Below are 15,303 nucleotides of genomic sequence, written 5' to 3' on the forward strand. Positions count from 1 at the left end.
GGCTGGGAAATGGCTTGTGCTTTTCAACATGAAATGTGCCTAAAAATAAGCTGTGAATTTCAACCAGAGGTTGAAAATAGCTCTGGCAGTGAACAGAGCTCTGTTCAGAGTGAGCTCAAGGATGGCCTTCATTCCAAGAGTTAGAGCTGAATACTGCAGTCCAAGCAGGGGTCCTGGGCAGGGGGCTTTCCAGGGCAGAAGGGCCGTCATGTGCTCATAGGGCCGCCCTTGCCATGCTCTGTTGGTGTGCCTGCCCTCTGGCTTTAGATCGCCATACTCTGTGAGGCACACAGTGCCTGGCTTGGTGGCTCCCTAAGACCCCTAAACACCCAGGTGGGTCTCATGCAGCTTTAGGGCCGCAGGTCTGGGGTATAAACAGAGCTAGATGGGGAGGGGTCCATAAGATGCAAGAGCTCCTGGGGCATGGGCCAAGTCAAGCAGCCACCAAACCACTCACCAGTTACTATCTCAGAGCCAGGGAAGCCAATAGGCAGGAAGGACAAGTAAAGAAAACCAAGTTGCTAAAGGTCATTTTTCATTATTTACCATCACCTCTGTAAGATTCCAATGTTTGATAGGCCAAAACGACCTGAGCCACAGCTGCTGGGATGAGCCCAAATCTGGTCCAATTTGAGGAGCATGAGCTCCAGTGTCATCACAGTTGGGGCAGCCCAGTGTCTGTCCATGGCCATGTTCCTCCTGCCACAAAGACAGCCTCGTTCCCACCCACATTCCTATACTCCTCCTACATTAGCTTCCTTTCTGGGCTCATTCCTGAGGCAGGCAGTGTAGTGACTCTCAACTGGGGGCCACTGTGTCCCCCAGGAGACATTTGGCAATGCCTGAAGACATTTTTGGTTGTCACAACTAATGGTGGGGACATGCTACTGGCAGCTAGCAGGGAGAAGCCAGGGATACTGCTAAACATCTTGCAATGCCTAGCCCAGCCCCCACAACTAAGATTTATCTGTCCCAAAGGATCAGCAGTGCCAAGGCTGGGAACTCCTGGGTTATCAGAAGGACAGTATGTGGACAGCCGGAAGGGCAGGGTTCTCACTGGACGCACCAGCTCCTGGCAAGTGGCTGCAGAGCAGCTAAGGAGCTGAGACACTCTGGCCAGCCACGGAATCCATCACCAACTCAGTGCCAGGGAAGCCCTTGGGCAGGAAAGGTGAGACTATACTCATCAGCTTCCCTTCCCATCACAGGGGCAAACCTAACCAGAGAGCAGTGCAGGACCAACTGGCTCTCCTGGGCATGGGGAGATGAAAAATCTCTGTGGATGACAGCAGTGACGGTTGTACAACTGTGTGAATGTACTTAATGTCATTCAACTGTACACATAAAATGGTTAAAAAAGGAAATTTTATGTCACATGTATAAAACAAAACAAAACAAACAAAAAACCCCTTAGCTCTCCTCTTGGCCAGGGAGTCCTGAGATCAGGATGCCCCTAAAAGTGTATTCCACATCGCGTGTATGCTTTGGCACAGAAGTATTATCTGGATGAGGGCCCACACACCTCCTCAGCATCCCAAAGGAGTTTGTGACAAATAAGGGAAAAGCCATAAACATAGAACAACTTTAGGACCAATAAGCCAAATCACTGGGTGGCTTAGCAGAGTTCACACTTGGGGTCCTCTGAGCCTGCCGAGGGGTACTCAGGTCCCATCATAGATACAGAGGCGTAGGAAGAGTGGGTGCTTTGGGAGCACACAGCCAGGGCTCAGACCTGGTTCTCTGACCCCAGAGCCCATATCCTTTCCCCTATTTGAGTACCATGTGGTGATGCCCAGTGGAACTGTGACTACAGCTCCACCGTGGGCCTGAAGGTAGTATGGGAACAAATGGCTTTCCTGAGCACTGGGGAGCTATTCACCCACCCAGGCCAAATCCTGCCCTGTCCTGCTAGCTTCCCCCACCCTGAATGCCTTCGTGCTAGATTATCAGGACCCGAAGCTCTGGGATGCAAGGGTGTTCCATATCCCTTATCTGAGCAGGACTGAAGGACATGAGACAGCTTGTCCAAGCCGCTTGCTTAATAACCTCAAGAGGAGTATGGGATTCCCCCCTTGCTGGGGCTAACCATTCCCAAGAGACAGGTGCAGTGCCCTCTCCTGGGATGGGGGAGAGCTACCAGGTAGCCCTCTGCTGCCTGTGGTTTCGAGCTGAGTCACCCTTGCTCAGAGGGGCCAGCGTGGTGAGGCCCCAGGTCCAGGCATCTAGGCAAGTGACTCAGCCCCAGGCATCTCATCTGACAATGAGAGTAGTAACTCTACCCACCCAGCCTGGGCTCAGCTCACTGTAAACGCCCAGGACACAGGGAGCTGGAGGGGAGATGGCACACACCCCACAGAATCCCAGTCCTCCAGTTTGAAAAATGCTTTTCTAGGCAGAAGACCAAACAGCAGCAAGCAGATCACCATGCAACCCAGTCATCCTCACCAAACCCAAAAGCTGGGAATCAGCTACTCATCAGCAAACGTGGAGGGAGAACAAAAGCTTCCGGCAAAGGCAACCCTTGGGAGAGAAGCTTTAAATCTCAATGCGGCAGGTTCCTAGAGGTAGCCCCAACACACAGGATGGGTGTGTGTGCGCGTGTGCATGTGGGTGGGTGTTGTGTCTCAGGCTGGGTGGGGGATCCCTCTGCTGGAGCCAAAGAAAGCCCAGGATGGACTCAGAGGCTTCCTGGTTCTATTCTGGGCCAGCCTTGACTTGCATGGGGCCTTGGGTAAGCCGCTTCCTGTTGTTCAGGCCAGTTTCCGTGGGTGGGAGAGGCTACACTGCCTCTAGGGTCCAGGAGGGAGAAATTTAAACAGCCTGCGGCTACTGGGGCTTAAAACCCCCATAGCTCCACATCCGTGGCTTTAAAGCTTATTTCAGCTGAAGCTGAATGTAACTTTATTTAATCAAGCAGTTATCAAATTTTCCTAAAAAATATGTCAAAAAATATTGTTAACTATTTTAATTCAAGAACACTAAATGCCCTTTTACCGACAAAGGTACTAAAAATGGTTTGTGGCTGAGGAACTTCCTTTCCATGGTTTAAAAAAAAAAAGGAAGTGAGAGCAACAGGGCTGGACCTTTCCCATCCGTCCCAGCTGTGGCTCAGGCCCCACGCCCTCTAGGAACCCTCCACTGGGTCCTGTGGCCCAAGGCTCAGCATGGGACAGGTCCTCCCTTTCCTCAACCAACAGCCGCGTGTGCCATGGAAACACTACCCCCACCAAACAGCACATGGCCTACTCACCCAGCAGTCTTCACATCTTGTTTGTACATTCTAGATTTGAAACAAAGTACCACAAGTGCCAAAGTATTATTTGCTGTTCACCATGACCCACCAGAGTTTCAGGACTCAGGACTCGCCTGATGAACCACTTACCAGATTCCCGGAGGTAGCCAGTGGGGCTGGAGGCCTGTGCACTTTTATGACTTCCCCATAGTCCACAACGGAGTCAAAGTTACTCTTCCAAACCATCACCTGTCAAGAGCAACAAGCACACAGACATCACATCAGTCCTACTTCATGGAAAAAAATGAACCCAGAGGGGATTCCCCCAAAGTTCTGGGCCAATTGCAGGACAGTCCCCACCTGACACCCCAGCTCAACTCTGGGACCTGCCCACCTCCCAGGCTCTTGAAACAGGCCTCAAGAAGATTGGGATGAGCCATCAGGATGGAGTCGCTGCATGCTTTGTACTTGCTGGTCCCTTCCGGGAGTGTCCCAGTATAAGTGTAGCTGGCTCCCCAAGCTAAAACATCCATTTCAACAGCATCTCTTCTCTGAGAGCCCTTCCCTGGTCTCCTACTAATTATTATCATAGCCCTCTATTGATTTCTTTCATAGCATCAGACTCAGTAGTTATTTAATTTCTTTGTCTCTCTTCCTCATCTATTGTCTCTCTCCCCAGTAAAATAGAAGTTCCCAGGGGTAATGGCCTGGCCTGTTACAGCAGACCAAGGTGGTTAAAGTCTGGATTCACCTCTTACTGTGTGGCTCCAGGTAAGGGACTCGTGGGCTGGGACCTCTGCACCTCCTCAAGTTCCTCATCTGTGAAAAGGGGATGATCCACTTTCCAATCTCACAAGGCTGCCGTGAGGCTTGCAGGAGACATCTTGGCACAGACACCAGTACCCAGGGAGCCATGGCAAACCAGCTACTATTTCACGATCCACCTGAAGGATCCTCACGTTCTGAAGTTCCCGGGGCCAAAGACTGGCAAACAGCCCTGCTGGGGTGCAACAGTGCTCCTGCTGGAGGCTGTCAGCCCTGGATGGCTGCCCTCTGCCAGGGTCATGATCAATATGACAGGAACTATGGAGTGTGGCCAGTGCTCAACTGAGGCCACAGAAAAAGCCCTGGATCCACATAAGATGAAAGCTCAACATGCCTGGGATGCTTTCCTGGCTGTGACACAGCCATGAGCCTGGGTCTTTGGGAGGCTGCTCACCATTCCCAGAGCAGCCCAGTGTCTACTGCTCCCTGCCTGATGGGTACTAAGGCCTTCCTTCCTCCTTCCATTTACAAACAGAATTAGCATGCGCCCCTTGTTTGTGAAGCCCCGTGTAACTGCACTCGTCTCATTGCTGAATAAGTTCCTGGGAGTGGAATAGTAGTATAAACGTGAAGATTCACATGTCCCTCCAGAGGGAGGCTCTCAGAGCAGACCCGAGGAAAGCAGCCGGGGAGCTGCTCGCAGTGGCCGCCTGAGGAGGAGCCAGAGCGGGCGGAAGCCCTGCTTTCTATCTGGTGCCTTTTGTACCATGTGAATTTCTGACTACTTATAGTGTGACTTTACTACTCTCTCTTGTTTAAGCAATGAGCCAGGCCTCTACATTCGGGGACAGCTCAATGGTCCCCAGGGCCTTCCTCCTCCCTTGTTGTTAGCATAGGAACCAGTGCGGGGCTGGGAAGGTGCCCACCATCTCTTATCTAGGTTGTACCGAAAGAGCCTCCAGCCACATTCTGCTTTCCTGGCAGAAAATCAACCGAAATTGGTTCATGGGGCAGGGGCTGGGGCTCAGTAGGCCAATGGGGCTTTTCTGGGCTGACCAGTCAAGAAATGTGAGGCCCAGCATCAAGAGTATGAACATTCTGGGCAGGAGGCACCAGGGCTGACAGGCAGAAAGCCTCAGCACAAAGGGTAACAAAATGGGCCGGGACCTTCTCACGCATGTTTTCTCCCTGCAGCCCAGTGGTTTGAAAACCTGACCCGTCAAAGAGCTCACAAGTGAAGCAGGAAGCAAAGGGCAGCAGAGGGCACAGTGGGGTCTCCAGGGCAGTCTCAGCTCTGTCATCTGCTGAGACTCAGTCGTCTTGTCTATAGAGTGGAGTGACCAGAGGGCCTGGCCCCAGAGCTGCTGTGGGGATTAAATGAGGTTATGAAGCATTTGCTACACTGCCTGAGTTGCCAGGCTATAGTCTGTATCCACTAACTATCTAATTACTCATTTATAATCAGGAAAAAGAAGCACTAAAAATCTTCATATTAACTTTTTCATGGCAACAAGAGCTCAGGCTCCAGGCAACCCATGCTGGTTTAAGCAGTAAGGGTTTTAAGAGGCTGCCACGAGATCAGCTCCCATAGGAGACTTGTCCTGGGGAGACGAGCACCCTGGGTCTGAGCACCTCACCCCAAGTTCTAGCCTTCATGGTTGCTGAAAGCCACCAAGGAAGCCAGTGAAACCTGGCCCATCCTTGGCCTCCTGTTCTCTTCTGGTAAGTATCAGCCAACATTCCTCAGACCATTCGTTACTCACTTGTTCATCAGAACCTCCAGAAGCAAAATACTCCCCCGTTCTTGAAAAGGCAACAGTGGTGGCTGGACCCTATCAGAACAAACAAAAAAGAACAAACACCAAAGATCACTATAGATTCTAAACACCCAGGAAGAAAACTAGAATCTCATGAGTGAGAGCAGCTGCAGGACAGAGGGCTGAGGGCCTACTCAACCTCCAGCAGGGGCACCGTGAGTGCCACTGCTGAGGCCTCTGCTCCCAAGTGCCATTGATGGCACAAAGGCTAGGCCACAGGGTCATGGGTGGCCAGAGAAGAGGAAGCTGAGGACAGTGCACACTGACAGCCCTGCTGGGTTGACATCACTGGCCCATGTTCTCATCTCCCAAGGGCAAGCTGGAGGTCAGAGAGGTGCGTTGACTTATCCCAGGCCCAGCACTGGCTCCAGAACTCAGTCCCCCTGGCCCAGACCATGCTCCTCCCCCACACCACCCCACAGCCAACCAGAGAAGCGCATGTGGCCCCAAGGAAGAGTGAATGAGCAGAAGGGCACAGTCAGGGACTCCTGGTTACACAAGAAGCCAGAACCCGGGCAGGAAGGAGACTGGGGAGGGGATCATCAAAGGTGCCTGGGCAGAGGAGCAACAAGACGCATCCCTCCAACGTGTGCGTGTCACTTGGTGAGGAAAAAAGTAAGGACAAGGCCAGTTAACACTTAACCTGCACTAACCCACTTAATCTTCAGAGAATGGTATGCATGCTTACCCCTCCTACGGGTGACATGTTCCCAAGGGGAGACCAAGGCCTGAGAAATCAGAGACAAAGCCTCCTCCCCCTGTGCCTCTCCCTGCCTTTTCTCACAGATGGGGATCAGGGAGGCCGGGAGTCCCACAGGGCCACCCAACAGGACAAAGGAGATCCATCCTTATGACTGGGAACGACGTCAATGATATCAGTGCAAAATGCCAGGTGCAAGGCATCATGGGCTGCAAGCGCAGGGCTGAGTGCAGGGGGAGAGGGGACAGGTCGAGCATCCCTTGGATACTCTCCCAGGTGGACAACCCCCAATGGTTAACAAGGTGAACAGAACTTACGGGATGGTGGGGGGAGGAAATTTCAGATGACTTTTACTTGATTCTTGGGAATCTTGTAATTTCCCAAACTCTGAATTCTTAAGCAATGAGTATATGGCATTGCTATGTTCATATTAAAACAATACTATTTTCATTTTGAGGAAAAACAAGGGAAGAGGGAAAAGAGAAAGAAATCAGGACATGGAGCATCAAAAGAGCTGGGCTCGCTGCCTGCCCAGAGCTCATTGAGGAACAGCTGGTCTCCAAGAAGTCACAGCAACTACAGAACCAAACAAATACTCATCAGTCTCCTTTCCTGCTGTCACTCAACCACCAGATGCAAGCTGGGGACAAGATACTGGAGGCCAAGCTGTGGCAGTGCTCCTGAAGAAGGCAGCTGGGGCAGCCCATGGCCCGATGAGGGACTGGAACCAGAAAGCAGGTGCTAGAGCCATCCCTAGAGTCCAAATGCCCAGAAACCCTGAGGATGGCACCAACAACACACAAGCAGTAAGGCAGCAAAGGCCCACAGTCCTCCCCAGTAGTATCCATTTACCCAGAGGGCTGCTCGGCTCCTGTACCAGGTACCTTTATGTTTCCTGAAAGAGCAACCTTCCACAAAGGCTTGTCTGTCCGTCTGTGACCCATGAAAGCACTTCTGCCACGGGCCACAGCCAGCAGGGAATAGAACACAGACTAGGCTTCTCTACCACTGACAACCACCATGTCACCCCTTCAGGGCTCATACAGTCCCGGCCCCCACCGACCTCACTGGTGCTCCAGCCCCACTGGCCTGTTCACTGCTCCTCACTGCAAGCTCCAAAGGGCCTCATCTTATTACATGATCTTTCTGCAACTTCTGGCATTCAGCTCTCAATTCAGTTATTTCCCATCTTTTTTAGTTTTAAATAAACTCATTTAAGGCTACACATTTGCCTCAGATTACTACTTTAGACACACCTCCAAAGTCTCCAACATGCGATAGTCTTGCTGGCAGCCACCTCCAGACGTTTAGTTTCGATTGCCATTCTCTTTAGCTCAGTTTTTTTTTTTTTTAAGATTTTATTTATTTATTGAAAGACACAGAGAGAAGCACAGACACAGAGGGAGAAGCAGGCTCCCTGCAGGGAGCCCGATGTGGGACTCGATCCCAGGACCCCAGGATCACAACCTGAGCTAAAGGCAGACACTCAACCACTGAGCCACCCAGGAGTCCTAGCCCAGCAGTTATTTAGGAGTGCATTCTAGCTTCCAAACCACTGGGGCTTTGGGGTGGGGCAGGGGAGCCGGGGACGTTCCCTATTATCACTGACAACAATCACATGGGATCCACGTTCTTTCAGATGTACTGCCTTCAAGGTGGCTTATTCTTTTCAGTTAATTAGTCACTCTCAATGCATTAGTTCACTGGCTTGGGATAGGGATGTCATCAAGTTTCTTCTCCCAGGCAAGACGCAGGGGCCTTTGTAGTTACTCCTAAGTGTAACTATAAGCTCTTGGCTGAGACTGCAGCAGTGTAGTCTGATTGCCAGAGGTGCCCACCTGCCTGACATCTGGTCCCCATCTGGCTCTAGGTCACATCTTCTGGCATGAACCTCTCACAGGTTCAACTGGATCCTTCTCTCCCTCTCCAGATCTGGCCAGTCTTTGGTAAGACGATTCTGTGTGATCATCACAAGCACGGGATGCAGCCTGGCCTCTCACCCTGCTCTCCCTCATGATCCAGCCACACATAGCCCTCGAGCTAGGCAGGACCCATACCCAGTCACTTCATTACATAATGTCTCTGCCTTGACAACTTCCAGATCAAGGGACCCACAGTCTGCTTTCTTTGTTTTTGCATGGCAAAGCACCAATCAAGAAAGTTTAAAAGGGGGGGGGGGGGGGAGACAAAGAAACCCATGGTGTTCAGATCCCATAGCTACTGGTGACTCTCCCTTCATAGCCCCTGCAACTTGTCCAGACCCCTGTGCTCTCCTTACCCCTTTCCATCTGACTCCCTGAGGCCCCTACACACTTGAAACTTTGACCACTGTGCCCACAACAGCTATACTGGCCAAGACCCAGCCAGGTACCTCATCCACCACCACCTCACAGACTTGAAATGTTTTTCACTGGCTTCCAGCAAGCAAATAGGAATATCACCCACATGCCTTGAGTCAGAGGTAGAAGAGTGACCATCCAAAAAAGATATGGAGGCCTGAGAGGCCCCTGCTATGGAGCAGTGGTCTCTGATGTCCCTAAGCTGCTTCTCCCACAAACCCCCACACTGGGGAGGCTCCTGCACCCGCTCACCATGGCTGGCTCTTATGTCTGAGTAGTGACCCCATGGACAAAGAGTAGCCTCTGGGAGGAGCTGGTGTCCAGGAATGCTGAGGATCTCTCCTGACCTTGGCCAAGGACACCTGCTCCCAACCCTCAACCCTGAGCTGCTGGCAGGGGACAGAAGGCCAGGCTGACTTCTTGGTTTACTGATTGGAGTAAATGAGCTATTCTCCCTCTTGATGTCCTCTCACCTCTCCCAGGAGGTGCTTAACCACCCAAGCAAGGTCTGAGCCTCCCAGGCATAAATGTGATTCTCCAAAATGAAATGACTATACAAGGACCGCAGAGCACTGGAAAAAACAAAGAGGTACAAACAGCAGCCCTGGCTGGGGTTCTAGGCCCTTGATGGCTGCTCACCTTTACCATGAGCCAGGCAGGGTGCATGGAACCACATGCCCGGTGGCCCCCGTGCAGCTCAGTCACTCCACAGTAACACGAACACCAACTGCATAGCCATAAACACCAGATTTAACTCCCACCCACGTCCCGCCCACCATCCTCTCCCAAATAGCTCTGGGGACTTAAACCAAATGAGCATGGCTCAAGATTATGTTTCAGAAAATACAGAAAAATAAATCTTTATTTTGAGCACACTGCCCCCACACTTGCCACACAGAGCTATGGTGGCCTCACTCAGGGCACAAGGCTTCAAACAACAGCTGTACTTGGTAGGAAAGCTCTTCCTTCTCTTGTTCTTCCCTGTTGCAAAGTGAGGGGTGGGAAAGGATGAGGTCCCTGTATGCCCTGACACCGCTAAGCCTATACTGGATTCTGCAAGAAGGAAGGACTCCTTTTCCTTCTGCTTAACTGTCACTGTGGCTGATCCCCAGAGCAAGACCTTCCAGAGTCTCAGAGAGGGCAATGGTACCCCTGCTAGCCCACTGCCAAGATATCTGGCCAGTCCTCCAGGAACCAGGCCCTAGAAAAGATGGCCAATGGGCAGGACTAGTCAAGGGCACTGAAAACAGGCCTGGAGACTGAGGCAGCAGCCACACCTACTCAGAGCAATTGGTGGGGACAAATGCATTCAGACAGAGTCACGGCAGGGACAGATTTCCCAAGCTGTATGGTTAAAGAGAAACCAAAGCAAGAGGATGCTCTGGGGGAGATGAGGACAAGCCTGAACAAAACAAAAAGCTAGATAAACCCTTGAAAGACTCCGTGGGTGACGGAAGGAAGGGAAACAGGCACTCCCTAGCCCAGAACAGGGAGGGGCTGATGACTATAGCCCTGTGCCCATCAAAGGGGGTGGAACAATTAGAGACCTTACCAAAGACTGACTGCCCACCCAGGGTGCCAAGACCATGCCCTTAACAGAAATGTTCAATGGTCTTTTGTTTACTTTTTATTTTTAAAATATTTTATTTATTTCAGACAGAAAGTGAGAAAGAGAGAGGCAGCAGGGAGGGACAGAGAGAGAAATGGACTCCCTGCCGTGCAGGGACTGATCCCAGGACCATGAGACAATGACCTGAGCCAAAGGCAGATGCTTAACCAACTGAACCACCTAGCTGACCTTCAATGGCCTTTTAAAGAGCTCTAATCTAGAGCAGCAGGGATCTTTCCCAAGAGCTGAAGTGGGAAAGGACCAACACATATGAGGACCTACCATGCCTGGTGCTGGGGAATGTAGACACATGCTCTCCTTTTGTAAGGCAGATATAGGAGTTCTTACAAATGAGAAAATCTTCAGCAAAGTCAAGGTCCTGCCCAATATCCAGGGTAAGAGGCAAAGTTAGGATGGCCTGACCTTGACATCTAAGGCCCTTCTTCCAGAATGCAGGCTCCGAAAGCTTAGATTTTTTGGCTGAACTAGGTGGGAGAGTACCCGTGGCTTTTCCAAACCAGAAATAAGTGGGAACAAGCTCTCTGTTCCTGGAAATATTTGGGTGTCTCCTTAAAGAGCTAGGCACCATCACCTACCAGACAAGGCTGTATGAACCCTCCCCCAACTCAATGCATCCTGGCACTTGGCCTCAGTCAAAGAAGCTGGCAAAGGTGCCTGGTACAGGCTCTTTACCAGCTCAAGTCACTGAGAGAGAAACTGTTCTGGTGTTCCCAGGGGTGAAGGCAAAGGAAGGAGGGCAATGTGTCACATCCAGGCTGGCAGCACCCTCCCTACTCTGTCCACTTTCCACCTGGGGTGGGCAGATCGGCTGGAGGTAGAGGGCTACCCTACCTCTCAGCCCCAACAGGCTCCTCAGCCTGTCCCACCACCACCTGCCTTGGCACAGGTGTCCATATCTGCTTGGGTTATGTTCAGAAACCGTGGCTTCTGTTTGGCCAATCACATGCTAGAGAACCACCAAACTGCTGCTATGGTCAGATTCCTGGGCTGATAAACTGCTCTCAACACAATACAGGAGACTCGGACTACATTGGGCGATCTTGATCTTAGCTTTCGCACTTTGGCAAATGCCTCCATCCTGGTGCCCCTGTGCCTTTAGGAGACCACTAAATAGCCACTAAATAGCATATGAGATTTCTAGCCTCAACCCAGATAAGAGTCTCGGCCCAACAACACTGCCTCCCATGACCCTTCTTCTCCACCCTGACCTCCCATCACTGTTCCTACAGAGGGGTTGGCTCAGGCCCTGCCCTTATGTGGGACAGAGACTCCTTAGCACACACTGAAAGCCCCCTCCTGGCCAAGGACTGTCTCACCCCAGCATTAGCTCCCTGTGGCTGGCCTGTCCCTGAGCCTGCACTGTCCCTTCTCACAGGTATGGAACTAGAAGCATGTGGGGGTGTGCTCCACTTGGCAGAAAAACTCAGGAGCCTTCCCTCCCACAGCTCTTCCCTCTCCTGCCTGGGGACTGTCCCAGAGAGGGCCTCCAAGTCCAGACTGAAGTTTCACTGGGTTCCCTCCTGCTGGACCAGAATGAAGTCATGTAGCAGCAAGGGGAGAACACAAGCAGCCACAAGGCCTTCTAGCCTCCTACACAGACCAGTGATCTAAAACCAAGAGTGTAATCACAACTCAATATCTCAAAAACCGTCCATCAAGACCAGCAAGTAGGGTGGAAACTGCAGAGGCTTGAATACCTGTCCCAGCTCTGCCACCCTAAGCTGCGTGGGACCCCTACCATTCCACAGCACTCCCTGGGTCTCAGTTGCACCAGGATCAAAAGTACTTTCAAATCAGCCATCCTTGTGCGTGGGACAGAACCTCTGGGCACCAATGATCCACTCCAGAGCCCTGGGGCTGCTCAGTCACACACTTCAGGAAGTGGCTGGGGCACCTGGGCCTGATGGGGCACTTAAACACCTCCTGGAACAGGACATGAGTGCTCGGGTCACCAGAGAGCCCAGGTGAGCACCTTCCTGGATAGAGGGGCCAGGGAATGGACCTCACAAGCGGGAAGCCCACGAGGACGACACATCTGCGTGCTGCATGGGGCTGGACGAACTGCCAGCTGTCCCTCAGCTTCATTCCCACACTTTCAGGTTCGATGGCAGAAGAGCAGCTATGCGTGTTTCACTTGGTTCCTGTCTCACATCTCCAGGAGAACAATGTCAAAAGGTTTCCTTTATGTGCTCGATGCTGGGTCCGAACTTGGACAGGCATTTTATACACCATAATGAAGGGTTATCAGGCTAAGAGGTGAGTCAGCAGTTTAAAGATCTCACACACACACACACACACACACACACACACCCAAAAACCCTGGGTGATCATTTGGCATGCATCTATTCGCATAATATTTCTGGATATCACTTATTCTTTCTGTGGGGAGCAGGGGAAATAGCACCATTCATGTAGTTTTCTAATGCTCTCCTGGTTATAAGATCCCAAACTGGTTACACGTGAATCTGAACAATGAACATACCAAAAGGACTAACAAAAGTGGCTCCCCAACAGTCTGCAACAAGAGCAGCAATCACCCAGCCCAGAGGCCAAATGTTACACCTAGATGTACTAGCTGCTGTATGGAGGAGACCACAGGTCCTGCACTCCAGACTCATGACATGGAGGGCAAGCAATCACCATGGGCAGAGGTCCCAAGAAGGCAGAAGAAAAGGCCCATGGTCCCACCCAAGCCATGACCAATGACCCCTATGGGCCCAACTCAGATGGCAGTGGAATCCAGAGCCCTAGCTAGACACCTCACACCTTGCTGCCAGCCCAAGATTCATGAGCACTGCAGCACCTCACTCAGCCCTCAAGAGTCCATCCCCACTCCACCCTGCCTCCCTCCCGCTCGCAGGTGGAGAAGGGGATGAACTGGAAGCTCTGGTCTCTGCCCACTTGGCTGTGACAATGATGTCCCAACAAGAGACCTTCCAATGACTGCTCTACTTAGGCACACTTCCTGATGGGGGGTGGGGTGGGTAGGAGAGGCCAGCACCCAGGCCAGCTGCTAGGGAGTGCTGCGAGCAGCCCACCTCACTATGGCCTGCCCATAGGGGCTGGTGCCTGGTCACCACCCACCCAGGGAATCCAGGCCACCAGCTGCATTGGCAAAAATCAGAGAGAAGGCCTCTACTCCCTTGATTCAATTCCAGGAATTTGCAAACACACACACACACAGGAAGATGTTCCCCTTAGCACCTGCAGTTTCTAGCTCTAAAGGCACTGATGTCTGCAAAACCCCCAAGGGACCCCAATTCAAGGCATGGTTTCCAGGGTTCTCCTCAACTGCTGGACCAAGAGACCCCTAGGAGAAGTGTGCCAACCACGTTCCCATGCGTGCCCTCCCACCCCACCCCACCCCACCCCACCCCAAGTTAACACCCACACTCCCTTCTCAGCTTCTGTACCAGACCCAGCACTCTGTTAGAGGTCATAGGTCTTGGGAGGGACAAAACTGGTTCTGCATCTCACCCCATTGCCCAGGCTGTGAGGGGACCATAGAAACCGTCTCCAGCAGGCTCCAAAGGAAGAGCCGTCTCAGCTGAACCCCAGCCCTGTAGAGGCCTCCAGACAGCACCTCCTCCTCCCTCCACACCACACAGCACCAGGCTGATGCCCTCACCTGATGCCCATGGAGTGTGTAGAGCAGCCGGCCCTCCATGAGGTCCAGGATCTTCAGGGTCGAGTCGCTGGAGGCCGTGAGCAGGTAGTTTCCAGATGGGTGGAAGGAGAGGGCATTCACTGCTGCACTGTGCACTAGGGGAGGGACATCAGTCAGACATTGGCTGGGAGGCCTGGGGATGCAGCTGAAGCCTGAAGACGGGCAATTAGGGCCAACTGAAGCTCAGCACAAGGCTGGGCCAGGGTGGCCATAGCTCCAATGAGCTACGGGGAGCCCCACAACCAAAGTACAGGAACAGATTCATCCAGAGCTGAGGACAGGCAGCAGGAGACAAAGGCAGGCGGGAGCCCATGTGACAAGGCCAGAGGCATCAGGTGATTCCTCTACCTCTCCCACCACACGGAGCGATCAAGCTGGAGCAGAATGGAGTACTCAAACATAACGCACAATTTGTCTGTCATACTGCTACTTAGGGGAAACCAGATGGAAGACAATCCCTAAGGTGCCCGTATAATGCCCCTGCCCATGAGAGTATGTGAGTGGGGCAGGCGGGCAGACGGTAAGACACTTTCAGGAGCCAGTCAGGCCTGGGTTCCAATCCCAGCCTCCCTACTCTCCCTCACCTCCCTCAAGGTCCCTCAAGGACCTTGAACAAGCATCCTAACTCTTTGTGCCAGCTTCTCCTGCTCTTAGGGGCGCTGTAGGGAGGAACCTTGCCTGTGAGGCCTCTGTACAGAGGGAGCCCTCAGATGTGCCTCTCTGCTGCCACAGGTGTCACAACAGAGCTTCCAGATCCCACCACTTTACCCTCTCAACAGCTCAACCTCAGCCGTGACTTTCTTTTCCCCAGTGGCCTGGCCTAAGCTCCACCATACATCCTGGTGTCCCTTACTCTGCAAGATCCAGCCAAACCTACCCTGTCAGCAGCCCAGCTATTCTGCATGGACCTGGGAAACTTCTTCCCCTGACCCTGAAGCTCACCACTCGGTCACCTGCTCAGGGAAGCCTCCTGACCTCATTGAGGCCACCCCCTCGAATTGTCCTCCTGAAGCACCATGTGTCTCCGGTGGGTACACTCTTCACCACAGTGTATAATGTTTATGTGTATCTATTTGATTCATGACCAGGATCCCCACAAGACAATGTGCTATCAGGCACATGGGGCCATGTTGGGTCTTCTCATGGCTCAGTC

The 15,303-nt window shown here is 52.3% G+C and overlaps 1 protein-coding gene across 2 annotated transcripts in view; it reads right to left on the bottom strand.

Annotated features, from left to right (window-relative positions):
• POC1A (POC1 centriolar protein A) overlaps nucleotides 1–15,303 on the bottom strand; it is a 67,285-nt gene that overhangs the window by 38,358 nt on the left and 13,624 nt on the right. For both annotated transcript variants that reach the window (XM_041760519.1, XM_041760518.1), the window contains exons 7-9: nucleotides 14,112–14,245; nucleotides 5,761–5,829; nucleotides 3,383–3,481 (exon numbers count right to left, since the gene is read on the bottom strand). In XM_041760519.1, coding sequence (XP_041616453.1) covers nucleotides 3,383–3,481; nucleotides 5,761–5,829; nucleotides 14,112–14,245 — 302 coding nt within the window. The remainder of the gene's footprint in view (nucleotides 1–3,382; nucleotides 3,482–5,760; nucleotides 5,830–14,111; nucleotides 14,246–15,303) is intronic.

This window comes from Vulpes lagopus, chromosome 7, assembly GCF_018345385.1.
Source record: "Vulpes lagopus strain Blue_001 chromosome 7, ASM1834538v1, whole genome shotgun sequence".
In the NCBI taxonomy this organism is placed as follows: domain Eukaryota; kingdom Metazoa; phylum Chordata; class Mammalia; order Carnivora; family Canidae; genus Vulpes; species Vulpes lagopus.